At 53.4% G+C, this 20,683-nt stretch overlaps 2 protein-coding genes across 2 annotated transcripts; both read left to right on the top strand.

The window, feature by feature from the left end:
- The first annotated feature begins 249 nt into the window (after positions 1–249).
- On the top strand, positions 250–10,505 carry SLC33A1 (solute carrier family 33 member 1). The gene is made up of 6 exons (XM_066325653.1): positions 250–989; positions 5,085–5,275; positions 5,853–6,037; positions 6,445–6,562; positions 7,283–7,501; positions 9,261–10,505. The coding sequence occupies exons 1-6, from the start codon at positions 266–268 to the stop codon at positions 9,426–9,428; spliced, it is 1,605 nt and encodes a 534-aa protein (XP_066181750.1). The 5' UTR covers positions 250–265; the 3' UTR covers positions 9,429–10,505.
- Positions 10,506–12,140: 1,635 nt separating this feature from the next.
- Positions 12,141–18,471, top strand: C10H3orf33 (chromosome 10 C3orf33 homolog). Its single transcript, XM_066326465.1, has 5 exons — positions 12,141–12,278; positions 12,554–12,613; positions 15,769–15,922; positions 16,619–16,779; positions 17,393–18,471. The coding sequence occupies exons 1-5, from the start codon at positions 12,141–12,143 to the stop codon at positions 17,663–17,665; spliced, it is 786 nt and encodes a 261-aa protein (XP_066182562.1). The 3' UTR covers positions 17,666–18,471.
- The last annotated feature ends 2,212 nt before the right edge of the window (positions 18,472–20,683 follow it).

Genomic DNA, 20,683 nt, shown 5'->3' with positions numbered 1-20,683 from the left:
ATCCCCGATCCGGTTCCCCGGTTCCTGTTCCCGGTTCCGGTCCCGCCGCCCCCGGCCCGTCAATCAGGGTCAGGGGGCGGTGCTATGCGTGACGTCAGCGGCAGCGCACCAATGAGGCGCGGCCACGCCTGGGCGGCGCGGGGTGGGGCGGTTCCCTCAGGCGGCGGCGCCGGGGCCGCTCGGGGCCGCTCCCGCTGCCGGCCGGGGCCGTTCCGGGCCGCTCGGGGCTGTTCCGGGCCGCTCGGGGCCGCTCCCGCTGCCGGACATGGCGCCCGCCATCGCCGCCGAGGAGGGCGGGCGGCAGCGCCGCGCCGGCACCCGCCGGCACAGCCTGGACCTGACGGGCGAGCCGCCCCCCGACGGGCCGCCCGGCGACACCGAGGCGCTGCTGCCGGCGCCGGCGAGGGCGCGGGGGTACCGCTCGGAGCTGGGCAGCATCCTGCTGCTGCTGGTGCTGTACGTGCTGCAGGGCATCCCGCTGGGGCTGGCGGGCAGCGTGCCGCTCATCCTGCAGAGCAAGAGCGCCAGCTACACCGACCAGGCCTTCTTCAGCTTCGTGTTCTGGCCCTTCAGCCTGAAGCTGCTGTGGGCGCCCTTGGTGGACGCCGTGTACCTGCGGGGCTTCGGGCGCCGCAAGTCGTGGCTGGTGCCCACGCAGTACGTGCTGGGGCTCTTCATGATCTACATGTCCACGCAGGTGGACTCGCTGCTGGGCGACGGCCGCGGCCGCGGCCCCGACGTGGCGGCCCTCACCGTCACCTTCTTCCTCTTCGAGTTCCTGGCGGCCACGCAGGACATCGCGGTGGACGGCTGGGCGCTGACCATGCTGTCCCGGGAGAACGTGGGCTACGCCTCGACCTGCAACTCCGTGGGCCAGACGGCCGGCTATTTCCTGGGGAACGTGCTCTTCCTGGCCCTCGAGTCCGCCTCCTTCTGCAACAAGTACCTGCGCTTCGAGCCGCAGCCGCGGGGCATCGTCACCCTCTCAGGTACGGCCGTGCTGGGCTGGAGCCAGGGAGCGCGCCGCTTTGGAAAGGATTTTAAGGATTCCCTGCGCAGGGAGACCTTCCGCTATTCCAGGCTGCTGCTCCAAGCCCCGGTGTCCAGCCTGGCCTTGGACACTGCCGAGGATCCAGGAGCATCTTCCCTGAGCACCCCGTGCCCGGGCTTCCCCACCCTCCCAGGGAAGGATTTTCCCCTAATAACCCTGGTTTTATTTTCCTCAGGATGTGTCTTCCCTGAGCCCGGACCCCTGTGTGTTTTGACACTGGGAGCCAAACAGGTTTGGTTTGTGCCGTGGGAAAGCACAGCCTGCTTGGAGGCTGGCACAGCACACTGCTCCCTGTACCGGACTATGGATTTTTCTGGGCTACAGCGTGTGGGAAACCTGCCGTGTCATTATCTTGGCTGATCTAAGCACTTTGGAGGAGCTCTTTCTTCCCCTCCTAGTTAATGGTCGTGGACTGGGTTACTCTTTAAAAAAAGCAAGGCAAAGTCTCCATCTGATAAGGAGGTACAAGGGAATGAAAAGAAAAAGGTTCTTCCAATAGAGTCTTTTTCACAGAAGTGAAAGTGTTCAGGGTTGAGCATGTAGCCAGTTTCTGAAGGCCTTATTTTAGTAGATTAAGGGGGACATGCTTTTTCTCCTCAGTGAACTGAATGGAGTGTGGTAAGCGTAACTGGCTGTTAGGGGAGGGATGTTTCTCTTCGCTGGCGTTTGGGATTTTTCTCAGAAAGGTTCTGTGCGGTGCTTTATGTTAGGGATATTACCCAGGAGATGCTTCAAGTGCCCCTGGGTCGGTTGCAAGTTTGAGGGAGGACAGGGAATGCTGGCACCACTTCTGGCTGCAGCCTCAGGGTGACCCTGGCAGTGAAGAGCAGATCCTCGTGGTCTGTTCTCTCCTGCCCCTCTCACACTGACTGCCTTGCCCGTGCCATCTCGGAGCTCAGGTATGCCAAAACAGGCTGCAGTCGTTGTGTGAAGGGGAGTTTTGCTGTTTGTCCTGCCCTTTCCTCAGGGGTGAGTCAGGGCAGCAGTTTCCAAGAGTGCTGTGCTTGCCTGGTCCGTGCAGCTCTCACCACTGCTAACCACTGCTCCTCTTTGCTCCCTGCTGCCAGCCTCGTGTCTGGCCCACCTCAAGGAGCACGGAGTGGCCCTCCGAGTGTCCCAGCTGGTTCCTGCCTTTCCCTGGTGCTGTGCAGCTCCTGGGCTGGCATGTCCCTTCCCTCTGACTGCAGTGCACACTGACATCTTTGCTGCTGATGCAACTTGCAGGCACTGGTGTTCAGAGAGCTTGCCTTGCCTCTGCTTCCCTCACTGCCCAGGGGTTGGGTTGGCTGGGGTTTGTTCCTTTCAGGGCTGTTGGTGTAAAGGGATTTGTTGCTATTACAAAAGTGCTGTTTTGAAAAGATATTATCCCAAACCCAAAGAGCACCAGTGCAGCCTCCTAAACCTGCCCTGGAGTATTGATGTGGAGTATTGGAGTGAGGACAGCAAATAACTGACGCTGTAGTTGCAGGATACGGTTTTTCAGGTGGTAAAACTGTCAGAAATTTCTGTTTCCTAGTTGGTGTGACTGGCACAGTTTTGTGTTTCCTTGGAGCAGCTGAGAGCAGCAGGAGTAACCAGCTCACCAAGGAGCACAGGGGCTCACTGGTCCTTGCCCTGGCTGTAATGGGCAGGTTTGGGCAGGTAAAGCAGCAGAAAACTTCGCTGCTGGAAAAGGTGAACGTTTTCTGCCTGCTCAGATCTCTGAGCACTTTTGTCATAGGCTGAACCCAGTGCCAGGGAAAGAACAAGTCAACACTCCGTGATTCAGAGGGAATGGCTGAGGGAATGGCTGGGGCTGTGTCAGGGGAGGTTTAGGTGAAGGTCAGGAAAAGGTTCCTTCCCCAAAGGGTGCCCAGGCTCCCCAGGGAATGGTGACAACCCCGAGGCTGCCACAGCTCCAGGAGTGTTTGGAGAACACTCCCAGGGCTGTCTCGTGCCAGGCCAGGAGTTGGGATGATCCCTGTGGGTCCATCCCAGCTCAATATTCTGTGATTCTGAGTGAGCTCTGAGTTGTTGAGAAGCAGCAGCACTCACTATTCTCATTCACTTGAGGACACAATATGGACAAATGTAAAACCATCATCACAGGCACCAAACCAAAGGCTGAGCTGGGCTCTGTCAGGCTGAAGTGCCAGAGGAGGAAATGGGAAAAACCCTTCTGGGGGCTGATTGTCCTGCTACATCCTTTGGTAGCAGCTTTTTTTGGGAGGGTTTTTTTTTGGCACTTGCTGTTCAAGTGACTTTTGTTGTTCTAAACTCAGGAGAAGCTCCCTGGCTGGGTCTGTGATTCTCCCAGTGTGAGATTTGCCAGTGTGAAGGACAGGGACAGAGTGAGCACAGGACAAAGGTGTCCCTTAAAGGCCACCCCAGCTCCCTGTGCCAGGGACTGTGGGGCACCCTGTGGATCCTGGGGACCTGTACAGTCACAGCTCTTGGCACCTGTACCACCTGGGTACCTTCCCATGGTTGTTTTCCAGCCTGATCCAGCTCAAACACTTCTTTTGCCCCATCTCAGTGGTTTATTTAGTTACTAGCAGCGTAGCTGCAGAACCAAAATAGGGATGGGGAAGCAGCAGTGGTGGGACAGGGAAGTTTGTGCTTGAAATCCCTTATGTAAAGTCTAATTTCAAACTTCTTTTGCTTGTAGCCTGTTAGTGAGGTTCCTTGTACTTGAAAGGAAATGTACCTTATTTTTGTGTAAACTGCCTACAGCCTCAAAAAACCCAATTTTTCTTGTCTGAACTACTATATATATATAATGTATGGTAGGGTTTTTTCTTTTTTTCTTGCTGATGCAGCCCCTGCAGTGCTGTGCTGCAGCTGACAGGGCTGGCCTGATCAGGAGCACTCATGTGATGATGCTCAGAGCTATTTCTATCCCCATCCTTGCACTGTGAGTCTCTCACTGCAGAGATAATGCTCAGGGTTATTATTAGAGAACTGCTCCTCTACGTCCTTTGTAGCCAGCAGCTGTGATTAGTGAGACTGTCAGAAAATGCAGCTTTCCTTGAGGATGTCTTAGGGCACCTTTATTTTTTTAAGGGAGAGCAATCTGACAGCGTTGCTTGTGAGGTCACGTTTATTTTAGGAAAGGAAAAGTCGCAGAAATGGCGTGAGAAGCCTTTATTTCTGTTACCCTGAGAGTGGTGGGACACAGCTGGAGCAGTCCTTGCCTGTTCCCCAGGAGGAGAAGCAGCAATAATTGACTGGACCTTTGTGCTGTCCCTGCCCTTTCACCAGCCCTCGCTGCTCCTCCCCAGTCTCCCAGAGGCTGCTGGAGCTGCTCCTGAGCAGGAAGATTAAAGGCTGCTGCTGTCCTACCCTCTGCACATGGCTCAGTTCTTTCCTGCCTCTGTGGTAGAGGCAGAGGACAGGATTCTCTTGAACTGACCGCTCACTAAATCAGAAAGTACTCTCGTGGTGGTTTTTTACTGCCCCACATCCACGATTTAGCAGATCCTGATCTGCCTAAAACAGAGCTCTTGAATGCTGGCGGTTCTCCACTTCAGCCAGACAAATCTGAGGACTCCTTCCAGCTCTGTAAAAACTTTCCTCAGGCCAGCTTCACACTCCTCAGTCCCTGTCTCCTGCAGGTGGGAGCTGGATGTTGGATAGGGATGTAGAGCTCTGAGTGGTTCCCTGACTGCCTGGTGATGCAGCTGGGAAGGAGTTCTGCCTCTGGAGCTTCTCCCCTGTCTTCTGTTACATGTGGTTTTCCTCCTTTATCAGCCTGTAGTGGTTGTGTGTGTGTAATCCTTCAACACGTTCGTTTTGGCTTCTGTTCCTCCTCCAACTGTGGTGATAACCCACCAAACAGCAGGGAGGTGACCTGCTCTGCTGCTGCTGCTGTGCCTCAGCTCCAGCAAACACCTCCTTTCAGAGGAGGGCAGAGCTGTGGCACTCACTGGAGGTACCTCTGTGCTCTCGGTTTGCTTTTGCTGCTTGTTTGTATTCCACTTGGATTATGAGGTTTATATTCTGCAACTGTCACTCATGGCTACTACCAATAAATTGTTATTATTTTCCCCTCCAGATTTCCTGTTTTTCTGGGGAGCTGTCTTCCTCGTTACCACTACATTGGTTGCCTTTTTGAAAAAGGAAAATCAGGAGCTAATACCAGCAAAGGAAGAAACAAAAGGCATCACTGACACATACAGGCTGCTATTCTCAATAATCAAGATGCCAGCAGTTCTTACTTTCTGTCTCTTGATCCTCACTTCAAAAGTAAGTAAATACATTTAAGAATTGTTAAATGCTGGCATCAGAGTCTGGCAGGGGTGTACCTTAGTTTTGCTGTTGGCTGTCATCAGAGCTGTGAATTTTCACATGAAATTGAAGCAGAGTGGCTGAGCAGGGCTGTGCAGCAGAAAAGCTTTGTGTGAGCTTTTGTGTTTCACACAAGCATTGAAGAGAAGTTTGGTGGCAATGTGATGTTAAAGTACAGTTTTAAACAGGCTGTGTAGCCTGCAGTTAAAAGGACAGAAAATGGGGGTTTTTAGCTCAGAATCCCCAGCTCTGTCCAAGCTGGGTTTCCATGGCTCCTGGCTGGGCACTGAGGATGCCAAGAGCAGTGAAGGCACAGGAATGAATGGCAGTGCCACTTACTGCTCTTGGAATAGTTTTGGCTCTGATGACAATGAGAGTGTGCAAGCGTAGAACATGTAGAACTAATTTGGAAATCAAATCAGGGGCAGAAGTGACTTGTCCTGTGTCCCATTTCTCAATTTACTTGATAGGGAGTAAATTGAATTTCTAGCCAAACTCCCCGTTCTCAGCTTCTTTTGTCTCCTTGATGTTGCAGGTTGGGTTTTCAGCAGCAGATGCTGTAACAGGACTCAAACTGGTGGAGGAGGGAGTCCCCAAAGAGCACCTGGCTCTGCTGGCAGTTCCAATGGTTCCTTTGCAGATCATCTTGCCCCTGATTATCAGTAAATACACAGCGGGCCCCAAGCCCCTGAACACCTTCTACAAAGCAATGCCTTACAGGTAAAGCCTCATTTTAGTGCCACCCAGTCCTGTGTGTGCTCACTCCGTGGGTTCACATCACGTGTAGGGTTTTGTGTGTAACTCTCTGAGTTGCAGGTGCAAAGCAGTGTGTCAGGATTGTCACAGTGAGTCCACCTGTCTGATTCCTGCAGTGTCACTGTGTGGAAGCAGAGCATGAGCTGTTTGGGATGTGCATGTACAGCAGCTTTAGAGCAGTGCTCTCCTCCTTAACAATGTCACTGCTCGTCAAATATTTGATATCTAATGCTGAGATAGAAATAGGTGTAACTATTCAGATCTAAACTATTTTAATGTACACTCTGTGATTGTTCAGTGGTTGCTTTGTGTTGAGGAAACACACGGGAAGAATTACTTGGAATAACGACTCATCCTTCTCATCCCTCCAGGCTGCTGTTTGGCCTGGAATTCGCTTTCCTGGTGTGGTGGGCTCCTAAAGTAAAGCATGAAGGAGGATTTCCTCTCTACTACTACGCTGCGGTGGTGCTGAGTTATGCTTTACACCAGGTAACACTCACTGTGTGGGGAGGGGAAATGCTGTTCCCTGGCTTCTTCTGGGTCACACTGCAATCCCTCCAAGCCTGACCTGTGCTGTGTGGCAGGATTGACTTCTCACACCCTTGCCAGTGTTATTCTCCCTCTTCCCTGTGCTCTGTTGAGCATCATCTGTGGAGCTACTTTTAGTTGTCCATGTCTGGTGTAGTTCCCCAGATTCCTTTTCCCCCAGACCCAGAAGCTCAAAAGCACAGAGGAGCTGGGGAAATCCCAGAACTGTGTCTGAGCTCCATAGGCATGCTGATGAATGTGCTGCTTGTGCAGATAAATAAAGTTATGTGACTCTGATCCTAGGAAAAAAAAAAACCCAACTTGATTGTTGGAGGAACATCATAATGGATCTGCTCCAAAGACTTGGGAAACAAGCACCTGATAGAGCGTGGCCTTTGGATCAGAGCTGAAATGCGTGCAGTGCCTTGAATGCAGCAGGGTTGTTTGTAGGTGCTGTCCTAGCTGGCTGGCTGTGTTTCAGTCTGATTCCCCAAGTCATGCCAGTGCATGTGAGGCTGGGGCTGTCACAGCCAGGAGACAAGCAGCCAGGCCACTCCCGTGTCAGCCCGGGGAGGAGCTGCTGCAGGGACCATGTTCACTCAGGAGCTGGGGGTTTCCTGCTGGGGGTTTGTGTGTGTGTGTGCGCCCGTGGGGACGCTGTGGCTGTGTTTGTCCCCCCAGATCACCCTGTACAGCATGTACGTGGCCATCATGGCCTTCAACGCCAAGGTCAGCGACCCGCTCATCGGGGGCACCTACATGACCCTGCTCAACACCGTGTCCAACCTGGGGGGGAACTGGCCCTCCACGGTGGCCCTGTGGCTGGTGGACCCCCTGACAGTGAAGGAGTGTGAGGGGGCCCAGGGCCACCACACCTGTGCCACTGCAGCGGCCGCAGAGGTGAGGCTGGGCCCGGGGGGAGGGCTCTGCTCACTGCCTCAACTCAAGGGCTTCTTGCACGATTGGGTGTTTTTTTTGCCTTTGAAAACTTTCACAATGTGGAGCTTGTGCTTAAAAATGCACCCCCGATGGAGCTCATTTTCCTGTCTGTTAGCACCTGCACACTCTGAATAACCTGCCCCTTTACCCAGGGTTTGCAGCTGCAGAGGGGTGAGCCCTTTCTCCCCCTGCTGAGCTGGGGTAGAAGCACCAGGCTGGTGCCACACTCTGTGCAGTGTGAGGAGGCTGTAGGGATGGTTTTGACCTGTGCAGTCAGGGGCTCTGTCCTTGGCAGCTTCTCTGTCCCCCAGGGCCCTCCATTCCTGTGGTAGGTTTTTTTTCTTTCTCCTGTCTCCCTGGAGGCTTCTTATCTGCCTGCCTTGATACCTTCTCCAAGATGCTGCTCTGCTCTCTGATTGTGGTGTCCATTTTCCCCGTGAAATCAAGTGGGACTGGCTGCCTGCCCAGTTCTGGGAGCCCTGTGGAAGAGAACAAAGAACTTGCTGTACACAGATCAAACAACAGGACACAAAACTGCTGGGAAAGCAACATTTCAAATTCACCTCCTCACAGCAAACGAGACATTTGACATGGCTGAAGAGTGGAAATGTTTGGGTTTTTTTTTTTTCTCTGTGCTCATGACTGAGATTTATTGCACTCCTGAATGCCAGGATGCTCTAGGACGTGGAGGTTCTCTAAATGATCAAAGTGTTCTGGAGTCCAGCATGACTTGTATAAATTGGAGCTGCAGTTTTTGCTGGTGCAGAGGAGAAACTGCTTCTGCAGCACATGCTTTCCCAGCCCCTCACTCATTAGCTTGTCGCTAATTAGGGTCCTTGTGTCTCAGCCTCTACTGAGCTTGAGTCCTTCCTCCTTCACCTCACTCCTCTGATCTTTTCTCACATCCTTCTGGTTGGTGACATTCCACCACCACTCCCTTCTTATTCCTAATCTGATTTTGACACGTCTCAGAATAATGCAAATGCTGGCAGAGCCTCAGCTCAGGAGTGATTAGTCCTGGGATTAGAGCAGTGTTGAAAGCCAAACAATAGCAGACACAATCCTGGCCTGTACAATCACCCTGTGAATGCTGGGGGTTTGTCTTCCACATCAAAACCATCCTGGGCATGTTCCTCCCAGATGCAGAGCCACAGAACCGTGGAATGGTTTGGACTGCAGGATTTAAAGCCCATTCAGTCTCAACCCCTGCCGTGGGCAGGGACACCATCCACTGTGCCAGGTTGTTCCAAGCCCTGGCCAACCTGGCCCTGGACATTTCCAGGTCTGGGGAGTCCACAGCATGGATGACTGGGAAAAAAAAAATAATCATCTTTTTCAATGAGGTTGGGAACAGTGGTTGCACCAGCAGGGACAGTGGGGCCATTTCTGTTTTCTGGTTTGCCCTCTGGGCTGATGGGCTCCATTTCCCACGTGTTTAGGGCAGGTTTGGTGCTTTGTTTGTTACTTGATAAGCTCAAATCCCTCTCTGACCAGCACCAGCAGGGACAGTGGGGCCATTTCTGTTTTCTGGTTTGCCCTCTGGGCTGATGTGCTCCATTTCCCACGTGTTTAGAGCAGGTTTGGTGCTTTGTTTGTTACTTGATAAGCTCAAATCCCTCTCTGACCAAGGGCACAGGAAACAAGGAGGAGTAAAGGAGTCCGTGTAGCCCTGGGCAGCAGCTGTGGGCGCTGTGTGCTCAGGAGCTGTGCTCTGTTTCAGCTGTGCACGGCAGCTGGGGGCTCCTGTGTCACCACCCTGGACGGTTACTACGTGGAGTCTGTCGTCTGTGTCATCCTGGGCTTCGCCTGGTGGTTCTTCCTCGGACCAAAATTCAAAAAGCTGCAGGACGAAGGGCAGTCCTCGTGGAAGTGCAAGAGGAGCAATTGATGCGTTGGCTGGACCAGCCAGGCGGTTTTGGTTTTATTGCAGAGACACACCCCATAATCAGCCCCCCGGAATGTCGGTGTTTGTGGCCGAGGCAGGGCTGTGTGTGGCACCACTGCCCTCCCCACAGCACAGGGTCAGTTCAGAAAGGAATGGCCAAAGCAGCACCTCCGTGCTCCATGCTCCCCCCTGACTCCACGGGGCACCTCTGGGGAGGCTCCTGGTGCCTGGCTGTAGAGGCAGCAGCTTTGCCAGCTGAGTGCCAGCTTTTATTTTCACACAGCAGTGATCTGACAGGGCAGCTGACCCGGGGGAGGATGCCCAAGGCATTCTGACTCGGAGGTTAAGCACAGTGCTGCGGAATTCCTGCTGGGAAGATCCGTGTGAGATGTCTGTGGGCTTTGCTTCTTCTCACTTTCTGAACTGTAACCACGCCTCAAAGGATGAAATGTTCCGGAGATTCTTTTAAATGTATTTTCTGGCTTTTATAAGCTTTAAAGATTTATAAGAAAATATTTTTATAAGCGAATTACATTTGTTTAATTTATTTCCGCTGTTTCAAGGCAGTTTGATTTACGTTCAAGGTACTTTCTTGAAGGCAAAATGCTGTAAGGTAGGACTGGAGTAATGCACAAGCCTCTGAGCCCTGAGTCCTGCAGCTGCAGCTGCCTCCCAGGGGAGGGCACGTGGGCCTTTGGAAAGGGTGAGTTGATAGAGGAAAACCCATCCATTGGTTTTCCAGACTGTATTACTACAATTGGAATATTCATTCTCAAAAAGCACTGGGAGCAGGGAGACTTCCCCCAGCCCGGGGGGTGAGCAGAGTGAGCTGGTGATGACAGAGTTGCCAAATTCCCAGGGAGCTGCTGCAGGACTGGCCCTCACACAGATCCAAGGGGCACAGTCCTGTGGCAGAGCTGCTGCAGAATTCACTGCTGGTGCCATGTGCTGGAAACATTCCCGCTGGATTTCTCCCTCCTGAGTGCCTTAGGGACCCACAGGGGCTGGAGAGGCACTGGGACCCCGCTGGGTGTATGGAACATTGGTATTAAAAACTATTAAACATCCCTTGGAAAGGTGCACGAGCTTCTCTGCCGTGTTTGTGTCAATGTTTGAAGGATTGGGCTGGGAGGGGGTTTGGGATCTGCTGCTGCTGCTGTGTGTTTTGGGGGAAAAGTGACCCAGTCACCACCTTCAGAGTGCCTGGAGGGTGGCTGGGTGTACAGAGGGTCTCCTTGGCATCAGGAGGTGACCTCCTCCTGTCCTCTGTCCTCTCCCTTGAGGGACACACCTCACAGTCTGCTCCAGGCACAGCACAACCACTGGTGCTGAGTGAATTCACATGGGTTTTACTGCCCAAGCTGAACGTCGTCCAATTTCCCCTCTGCAGAAGAACAAAATCGACATCAAACTACATCACATTTATGGCAGCACCTTCCAGTCCCTGTCCCACCATCCCCACTGCATTAACTCTGTGAGGCACTTCAGTTCTCTTTCCTCACTGGAACCACGGGCTGCTTATTTAATTGCATCTTGTGCATACCTTGAGGGGTTGGTTTAACTTTTCTCATGGTGGGGAAAACTTCAAGTGCAGAAGCTGAGAAATTAAATTTGCTGTGTATTAGATTTAGGGTTTTACCTTGCAATTTTTTTCACTGTTTCTTAAAGGTGCCAGTGAAACTTGTCACTAATAAAGATGGGTTAAGGATTGCTTATCCCTAATTAGATTATCTCAACACCATCAAAGTTACACATAAACTCCAAATCGGTAGGAATAGATATGTTACCTGAAATAAACGTGTCCTTTTTCAAACTGGTGAAACAAGTTATGGATTAGTGCTTTTAACTTAAGTAGCAGTTTTATCAGTTGGAAATGTTGCTGCCTGTGCCAGGCCCTTAGCAGGCTGCTGGAGAGCACCTATAACATTTTGATCTTGCTACCTTTTTTTTTTCTACCAGCTCTGTTTGAAAGTAATTTTTCTTTTTAACATTAGAATTATTTCAGACTTAAACATCTTTAACATTAAAAAAAAAAAAAAAACCAAACCCAAAAAACTCAAAACACAACAACGCAACAAGAGTAACAAAACAAATTAAAAATGTCAAGAAGAAAGGAGCATCTGCAGGGTCAGGAGGTAAGGGACAGGTTGAGGGGCTCAATGCAGAGTTCAATCTGCACAAGGCTCCAGGGAGAGCTCCGAGCATCTTCCAGGGCCCAAAGGGGCTCCAGGAGAGGTGAGAGGGACTGGGGACAAGCGCTGCAGGGACAGGACACAGGGAATGGCTTCCCATGGACAGAGGGCAGGGCTGGGTGGGAGATTGGGGAGGAATTCCTGCCTGGGCCGGAATTCCCAGAGCAGCTGTGGCTGCCCCTGGATCCTGGCAGCGTCCGCGGCGGGGCTGCTCGGGGCCGGTGTCGCTCCATGGCCCCGGTAAAACCGGGCAGCGTTTCCCGGGTCGAGTAGTACCGGGTGGTGTTTCCGGCTCCGGGCGGCGTTTCCCGGTTCCGGGCGGCGTTTCCCGGCACCGGGCGGTATTTCCCGGCCCCGGTAGCCCCGAGCGGTGTTTCCCGGGTCGAGTAGTACCGGGTGGTGTTTCCCGGTTCCGGTAGCACCGGGCGGTATTTCCCGGCTCCGGTAGCCCCGAGCGGTGTTTCCCGGTTCCGGTAGCACCGGGCGGTGTTTCCCGCCCCCCGGGGGCGCTCGGGCCGCGGCGATGCCGGAGCAGGGCGGTGACGATGGCGGTGGCGATGGCGGTGACAGTGGCGGTGGCGGTGGCGGTGGCTCGGAGCGCGCCGCGCTGGCCCTGAGCCGCCTGTCCGAGTGGGCGGACGCGCACCTGGGGCTGCTGCGGGTACCGGGGCCGGGCGGTACCGGGGCTGCTGCGGGTACCGGGGCTGCTGCGGGTACCGGGGCCGGGCGGTACCGGGGCCGGGCGGTACCGGGGCTGCTGCGGGTACCGGGGCTGCTGCGGGTACCGGGGCCGGGCGGTACCGGGGCCGGGCGGTACCGGGGCTGCTGCGGGTACCGGGCCGGGCGGTACCGGGGCTGCTGCGGGTACCGGGGCCGGGCGGTACCGGGGCCGGGCGGTACCGGGGCAGCCCGGCTGAGCCCCGCTCTCCCCTGCAGGGCCTGATCGCCGGCACGGCCGTGGCCGGGGTGCTGCTGCTGGCGCGGAGCCTCCGCGTGGTGAGTGCGGGACCTGGGGACACGGGGGCAGCCCGGACGGGCCCGGGGGATGGCGGGGAGCTCCGCACGGCCGCTCAGAACCGGGCAGAGCCCGGCCCGGCCGCTCAGAACCCGGCAGAACCCGGCCCGGCCGCTCAGAACCCGGCAGAGCCCGGCCCGGCCGCTCAGAACCGGCCATAACCCGGCCCGGCCGCTCAGAACCGGCCATAACCCGGCCCGGCCGCTCAGAACCGGGCAGAGCCCGGCCCGGCCGCTCAGAACCGCCCATAACCCAGCCCGGCCGCTCAGAACCGGGCAGAGCCCGTCCTGGCCGCTCAGAACCGGCCAGAACCCGGCCCGGCCGCTCAGAACCCGGCAGAACCCGAGGCGGGCCCGCTCCTGTCCCGCCCGTGGCCGTCCCTCCCGCGGGCTCTTCCCGGCCCAGCGCCAAAGCGATTCCCGTGTTTTGTTGTGGTTTGCGCAAAGCAGGAGCCGCTGCTTCCCGCGAAAGGCTCCCCACTCCTCACTACTGAACTTTGTTTTTATATTTTAACAACGAATCAGCATTCACGCTGACAGATTCCGTAGCTGTTCTGTTCATTCACACTCAGCCCCTCTGTGTTAGCTGTGGCTGTGGTTTCCCGTGCTGATCAATCCAGCCCGGCCCTTCCCTCCCTGCTGGAGGGGTTCCTCTGGGCTGGGCTCCTTTGGGCTGGTTCCTTTGGGCTGGTTCCTTTGGGCTGGGCTCCTTTGGGCTGGTTCCTCTGGGCTGGTTCCTCTGGGCTGGTTCCTCTGGGCTGGTTCCTTTGGGCTGGTTCCTTTGGGCTGGTTCCTTTGGGCTGGTTCCTTTGGGCTGGGCTCCTTTGGGCTGGTTCCTCTGGGCTGGTTCCTCTGGGCTGGTTCCTTTGGGCTGGTTCCTTTGGGCTGGTTCCTTTGGGCTGGTTCCTTTGGGCTGGTTCCTTTGGGCTGGGCTCCTTTGGGCTGGTTCCTTTGGGCTGGCTCCTTTGGGCTGGGTTCCTCTGGGCTGGCTCCTTTGGGCTGATTCCTTTGGGCTGGTTCCTCTGGGCTGGTTCCTTTGGGCTGGCTCCTTTGGGCTGGTTCCTTTGGGCTGGGTTCCTCTGGGCTGGGTTCCTTTGGGCTGGCTCCTTTGGGCTGGCTCCTCTGGGCTGATTCCTTTGGGCTGGTTCCTCTGGGCTGGCTCCTCTGGGCTGGTTCCTCTGGGCTGGTTCCTCTGGGCTGGTTCCTTTGGGCTGGTTCCTTTGGGCTGGGTTCCTTTGGGCTATTTCCTTTGGGCTGGCTCCTTTGGGCTGGTTCCTCTGGGCTGGCTCCTTTGGGCTGGTTCCTCTGGGCTGGTTCCTTTGGGCTGGGCTCCTTTGGGCTGGCTCCTTTGGGCTGGCTCCTTTGGGCTGGTTCCTTTGGGCTGGGCTCCTTTGGGCTGGTTCCTTTGGGCTGGTTCCTTTGGGCTGGGTGCTCAGTGGGTCAGCACTGCTGGAATCGCCTTTCCCCGGGGCTGGCTCCTGGCGGCTCCCACCCAGACCGCCCATTCATCTCGGCATTGTCTTCCCTTCCCCTTAAAACTAAAGATTAGCCAAGCGTGCAAGGTTCACAATGCGATTGCTTCATCATAACGGTCCTGCTGCAGCTACTGATTAACGAGTGAAAAAAAGCAGCCAAGTTTGGCTCAGGTCTTGAGGGGCTCAGTATCACTGTCCTGTGCCATCTCCACGTTCTTGTCTCTTATTTATCCCTTGTTCTCGCCTGTTCCTGAAGCCCTGGGAGGGGGAGTGGCCCCTTTGCCTGTCCCACTGTGCAGCTTCAGCACCGTCCCTTGTCCGGACACAGCTGAAACAGCCCTTGCCTCGTGTGTTTGCTGTTCTCCCACACACTGAACTGCTTCTGGATGGTTTTAAACATCACCCAAGTCTTCCCTCACCCCCAGGATGGTCAGGTCACGCTGGACTAACCACGCTGCTCACTGCTGGAGAAGCTGAACCTCCACGGGCAGGAGTCACTGTGCTCCCACAGGGGTCCAGCTGCTTAAAAAGTCACAGTTACCTTCATCATTCCCCTTCACAATTCCAAATAATGCAAGAGAACATTTGTGTGGAGTTTTTACTTAAAAATCCTACCAGAAAACCTGAACTACAAACGTTGCCAGTATTCTTGTTCTCTGTTTTTCGTTTGGTTGGTTTTGACCCAAGGGCCTGTGAATGCATTAACCTGGCTGGTGGAGCTTCCAGAGCAAGTGAGATCAGCTTTGAACAACTTCTGTTGCTAAAAACTTTCAGCCTTCCTGCCTGCAAGGTCCCAAATTCCCGTGTTCCTAGTGGGAGGCCCTATGGGCTGCAGAGAGGGAGGTTTGCTGAATGAACAACACACAGGAGACACGCCTTTAGCTGTGGTGTTTTGGTTTAATTTCCTAGCAGTTGTACCTCGGTGCCCAGTGGGTTTCACAGCTCTGTAGAAGCAGGGCAGTGCTCTGTTAAGGCCTCTTACAGTAAGACCTCAGTGTCTTAAATTTTGGAGCTCTTAAATTTTTTGGAGTCCTTCTCCCTCACCCCAAACCTGTGGCTGCTCCGTTCCTGTGCCACAGCCCAAGTCTTTGCTGCTGCTCAGCTTGCTTTTCCTGTGAGATCACATAACCGTCCCCTTTGGGTCCTCCCAGGCTGTAGTATCAAATTTAATCTTCTTGTGATCTTCTCAGAGCTGCTCACCTGCCTTTGTCCCTCTCCTGGTTTCCTCGGCCATCAAAGGCGGGGTTGTTTCTGCCCTCCCCGCTCCGCCTTTGTTTTCAGCGTGTCTGTCCTTCGGCTTCCTCTCACCCCTCTCCCAGCCCCATTCACGCTGCTTCTAAAACACTCTTTTCTCGGGGAGTCAAGTGAACTTCAATAGGCACTACTGGAAAAACGGCAGTTTGTGTTCTTTCTCTAAGCCTGGTTTTTATGTCCACGCCAAGCTGCAAGTCCTGTAAAATAGGGAAGATGGTGAAGTGTGGAGAGGCTGGCACAGCTTCTGCAGCTGATCACCATTAAATATATATCTCTATTTACTTGCCCATCGTGTCTAATAATAGAGGTGTAGCTTCCCAAACTATTTTAAAAAGTCAGGTTTGGTGTAGCTGTAACTGCTCTGTATTTTTTATTAAATTTTTGTCTTTCTCTTCCTTCCATCAATAGACAACAAAGTTCACGAGTCCCTTGGAGATACCTGTGGAGTTCGTAGAGAAGAATGTGAAATTGAGAGGGAAATTACATCACATCACAGAGAAAGGCCTGGAAGTTGAGCACATTCCCATCACCGTTCCTTTCATCTCAGCCATCCAGAAAAAATGTGAGTAATGAGGAAAAGAGTGTGAAGAGCGAGGGCAGAAATGAAATGTGCTGCCCTTAGAGTGGCTGCAAGCTTGAGAGGAAGGGCTGAGCTTCCCCAGCTCTGCCTTTTGGTCTTTCTGTGCTTTGCAGGTGGGAAACAGGAATAAAAGACATGAGGAGACCAGTACAGAGAGTCTGTCACCACAGTGTTTGTGTTAATCCTTGGAGTTACTGTGATATTTTCCAGCAGCAAAAGTGAGCACTCAGGCAGTGCTTCTGCTTGCACAGCTCATCTCATTCCTGGCAAAAAGCCTCTGTTGGGATTGTGCTTTTATTTGCAGACACCCGTTTTTGGGGAGAGTTTTGGTGTCAGAAACAAACTGTCCATCAAGTCTGTGACTCTCACACTGGCTGTGCAAATGCCAGCAAGTGCTGATGCTTCTGCCCCTTTGGATGAAGGATGGGGACTGAGAGTGGGAGCAGATTTTTGTCTTTTCATGCATAATAAACCAAAACTCATTCTGATTTAGTCAAGCTTGAGTTTATATATATTTTTTTTTCCTGAAGAAGAGATGAGACCAAATTCCTGTTTGCTTTGAGGAACTGAAAGGGATTTTTTTTTAGCCCACAGGGATTAATTCCTGACCAACAAGCTGAGTGTGTGTGCAAAGGCTGAGCTTTCCCCCAGCCCCAGGTTTGTCCCTTTCCCTTGCAGGGCAGCCAGAGGGGCTCCTGCTGCTCCGCCTGGCCGGGGTGGAGCTGGCTCCAGGGGCCACAGCCTGGCTGCAGCAGGAGCTGCTCCCCAAACAGCCCCTGTGGTTCCAGCTCCTGGGGAGGGACAGCTCGGCCCTGCACTGCCTCGTTCTAGTGCATAAGGTAAAGACAGACACGAAACCTGGCTCTTGTCTGCGGTTTTAGGTGTGACTGCAGTCACTGTTATCTCAGTACATTTAACAAATGTTATTATTTATGATCGATCTTCCTCGGTGCGGATTTTAAATGTTGCATTTGCAAATCCGATTGCAGGAGCAGTCGTTTTGCAGACTGATCCATGGCAGGAATTGATGGCAGTGCTTCTCTGCCAGTGCCAAAAAGGCATCCTGTAGCTCTGATTAGCCTGATGTTTGCTATCCAATGTTCCCCCACAAATGCCTTACATTACAGAATCACAGCATGGTGTGGGTTGGAAGGGACAGAGACCATCCAGTCCCACCTCCCACTGTCCCAGGTGCTCCAAGGCCTGGCCAGGACACCCTTGGGCACTTCCAGGGATCCAGGGGCAGCCACAGCTTCTCTGGGCACCCTGTGCCAGGGCCTCCCCACCCTCACACTGGCGTTGGGTTTTAAGTCCCCCGAATTTCTCTTCGCTTTTAAATTCTTCTGCCAAAACGTAGATACAGCCATGAGTGAAGCTTGTACCTCTGAGGGAGTTCACACCCAAATAACCCTGTTTCAATGGTGAATATCTGTTTATTGTGGGTTTTTACAGGGTGGATTTCTCAGCACGTGCTTGAACGAAGAGCTCTTGAGGCAAGGGCTGGCCAGAGCAGCCCAGATTGAGGGGCTGCCTCACCACTCCCACCTCTACTGGAAACTGCACAAAAGGTTCCTCCGGGCTGAGCTCAAGGCTGTGAAGAAAAATAAAGGCATATGGAAAGAACAAAGCTACTCTGAAAGAGTCCAGGAGCACATCAGCAGCAATAAATTCCTGCAGAGGCTGAAAGAGTTTGTGAGCTGGGTTAGAAGCTCTGCTGGGAGGTGAAGAGGTGGGGAATGCAGCTCCCCAAGTTGTGGGATTTGTGTATGTTTGTGATCACAGTGCTGTGATGTTGAGGGTCCCTGTCTCAAACACAAACCCCACAGTTAATGGGTTACACAGCACATAACCCCCCAGTTCATAGTTAGAATTTATCCCATTTCATAGCCCACATGGGATTGAAGTTTAGTAGGCCACCAATTGAAATGTTCTAATGCAAACTTCTCCACGGTGATGTTCTAAATTAGTTCTCCAGTTTCCCACTTGCTGAATTTCTCTGAGCTGTGCTGCCCTGTGCAGATTTGAGGGGTGCATCAAACCCCATGTCAGGCCTTTACAAAGCTCATGGGATGGGTTTAAACACAACCTTTTTGTCTGAATTCTGTTCCTATGATACTTTTTAGGTGTAATTTGTGGTTTAAAACTCGTTCGTCTTGAATAATGGGTTGCATTGTTACTGATTTAAAAGGTGATTTGTTATGGCTGATCTTAAAAAGCTGATAAGGTTGTAATAACTAAAGTTCCTCCGGGGGGAATAATCACTCGGTGTATCAAACAATATAATGTGAGGAATCCAAATTTTTCAAAGACAGCTTTCATTTGAAGAGGAAAAACCTGTGTTGTTTCTTTCTGATGGCTCTGTAATATCTAAAATTAGATGAATATAAAAATTTAACATGAAATTTGACACGGAGGATCAGATTCTGCTAAGAACTTGAATTCTTGCTTTATTTTTGATACACATGTGAAGTATAGGAGTGTTTTACTATTTATGTTGTAAATATTCTCAGAATAAAGATTGAATTTCTTAAGTTCGTTGTTACGTGTTTTATATATCAAGCCCTTGACCCTTGTTTAACCTCCCACAGTCCCAATATTTATTTAAAGTGAAGTGTTTCACAGATTTTCTTTCTTTCTGTGTGATTGCTTTCCAGTGAAACACTGGGGAGAAGAGTGTGGTACAAAAAAAAAAACCTTAATAATTGAACACTGCTTTTCTGGCAATTAGTTGCTACATTAGCATATTCTCTGCTGACTTCAGGGCAAAGTTGTGACTCTTCAGATCCTTAAAAAACCCCGAGTTTCCTTGGGTAAGAATAGATGTCAGTGGTTCTATACTGCTTTTGTTCCTGGTCCTCCCAGGGTGAGGCTGGTGTGGGGAGCAGCGAGCCATGAAATACCTGCAGTGTCTCAGAACCCAGCGTGGGGAGGAGGAGGCAGCTCTGGGGCAGCAAACCGGGTGTCTGCCTGTTTGAAAATGGAAAATAAGAAAAGTGAGATTCTGGGTTTATGCATAACACAGCGAAGAGCTGAGCCAGCCACCACCGTGATTCTTGGATGTGAAAGTCGTCAGACAGTCAGGGATTTGGGACTGGCTGTGGAGTCCTCCGGAGCAAAACCCAAAGCTGAGTTTTAACCCCAAAGGACACGCTCAGGCTGAGCAATAATCCACTTCTCGTGGGGGTTTACGTGTTCCTGTTCCTACATCTGGGATGTAGGAGCTTTTCCAAGCTGGGCACGATTGTACACTTATGACTTATTTTCTGTAATAATTAAATATAATTCTGGACTTCGCACTTCTGTTCTGGAGATGAGTCACAGGAGGATTTATCACAAAAATCCGCTGTAAAGCTGAGAGAAAAGTCTCAGGAAGCCACATGCTGCATTTCTAGCAAGCGGTGATTGAGGTGTGGGCGAGTGTGAACCGAGTGTGTTGTTCCCTCACATGGATTTGGGGTTGCAGTGACAAATGATGTCTTGAGGGTCAGGTCCTGTAATTGTTTGTTAATGCTGTTTTCCTTATCGCGCAGGGCTTATCTTTAAGAAAAAACCCCAACCCACCAGCACACCCTCCCCCCGCAGAAAGTGCCCAATTCAGTTCAAAGCTGTGCTTTCCATCTGTGCAGGGCTTGAGAGGTTGCAGATCCTGTCTCTGTGGGAGGCCTGGCTATTGGAAAAGCAGTAATAGGAGCAGAGACAAATATCTCTGCAGCCCCCGGCTGAGCTGGCTGGGGGAGAATCAGCCTTTTCTCCCTGGGATAAAACCCCCACGGCTGCCTCGGGAGCTCCATCCCTCCCTTCACCCGCAGCAGTGCCGGCCACAGCGTTCCCAGCACAGGAGGCATTTCTGTGACTGGCAATAAGGACAACAATTAAAACTGTCCGGCACTTTGTGATTTTCCCCCTGCAACTCTGAATGTGCCGTGAGCGATGCGACATCTTCAAAAGACCGCAGGGAGTGAAAGGAGAGACCCGGCCTCCAAATGGCCCAGGAGAGATACCTCCGACACTGCACAGGCTTTTTATTGTTGCTGTGGCATGTCAGGCGAATGGCAATAAACGTCCCCGGCCCCTCGGAGCGGCGCGGGCACGGGGCTGCAGTTTGCATCCTACGGGAACAAACTTCTGAGCGGGGCTGTCGCGATAGGAGAACGGCGAACGGCTTCGACTGAGGGGAGATGGGTTTAGATCGCGTTTAAGAAAGCATTGTTCTCCCCAGAGCGTGGTGAAGCCGTGGGCAGGGTGCCCAGAGGAGCTGCGGCCGGGCCGTCCCCGGGATTGCCCGAGGCCAGGTTGGACCCCGGGGCTTGGGGCAGCGGGAGGTGTCCCGGCCCGGCCGGGGAGGGACGGGAGGGCCGGGGGTCTCCATGGCACCCGCCGGGCGAGGGGCCGCCCCGAGGGGCCGCTGCTCGCTCAGTTCCCATCGCGTCCCACCGCCACCGCTCCGCACGGCGGGCCCGGGCAGCTCGGTGAGTCCCGCCGGGAGAGAGACTGCCCCGCGGCCGGGGTCAGGGCCGGGCGGGCTGAGGGCAGCGGGGCTCAGTCCCGGGGGATGCTGAGGGCAGCGGGCAGCGCTGAGGGGAGCGGGGCTCAGTCCTGGAGGGGCGCTGAGGGCAGTGGGCATCGCTGAGGGGAGAGGGCCGGGGGCTCAGTCCTGCAGGGCGCTGAGGGGAGCGGGATTCACTCCCGGCGGCGCTGAGAGGATCGGGCCGGGGGCTCAGTCCCGGGCAGTGCTGAGGGGAG

The sequence above is a fragment of the Sylvia atricapilla genome, chromosome 10, assembly GCF_009819655.1.
Source record: "Sylvia atricapilla isolate bSylAtr1 chromosome 10, bSylAtr1.pri, whole genome shotgun sequence".
Classification (NCBI taxonomy): domain Eukaryota; kingdom Metazoa; phylum Chordata; class Aves; order Passeriformes; family Sylviidae; genus Sylvia; species Sylvia atricapilla.
Note: the sequence above shows the minus strand (reverse complement) of the source record. Positions and strands in the feature narration are given on the sequence as shown.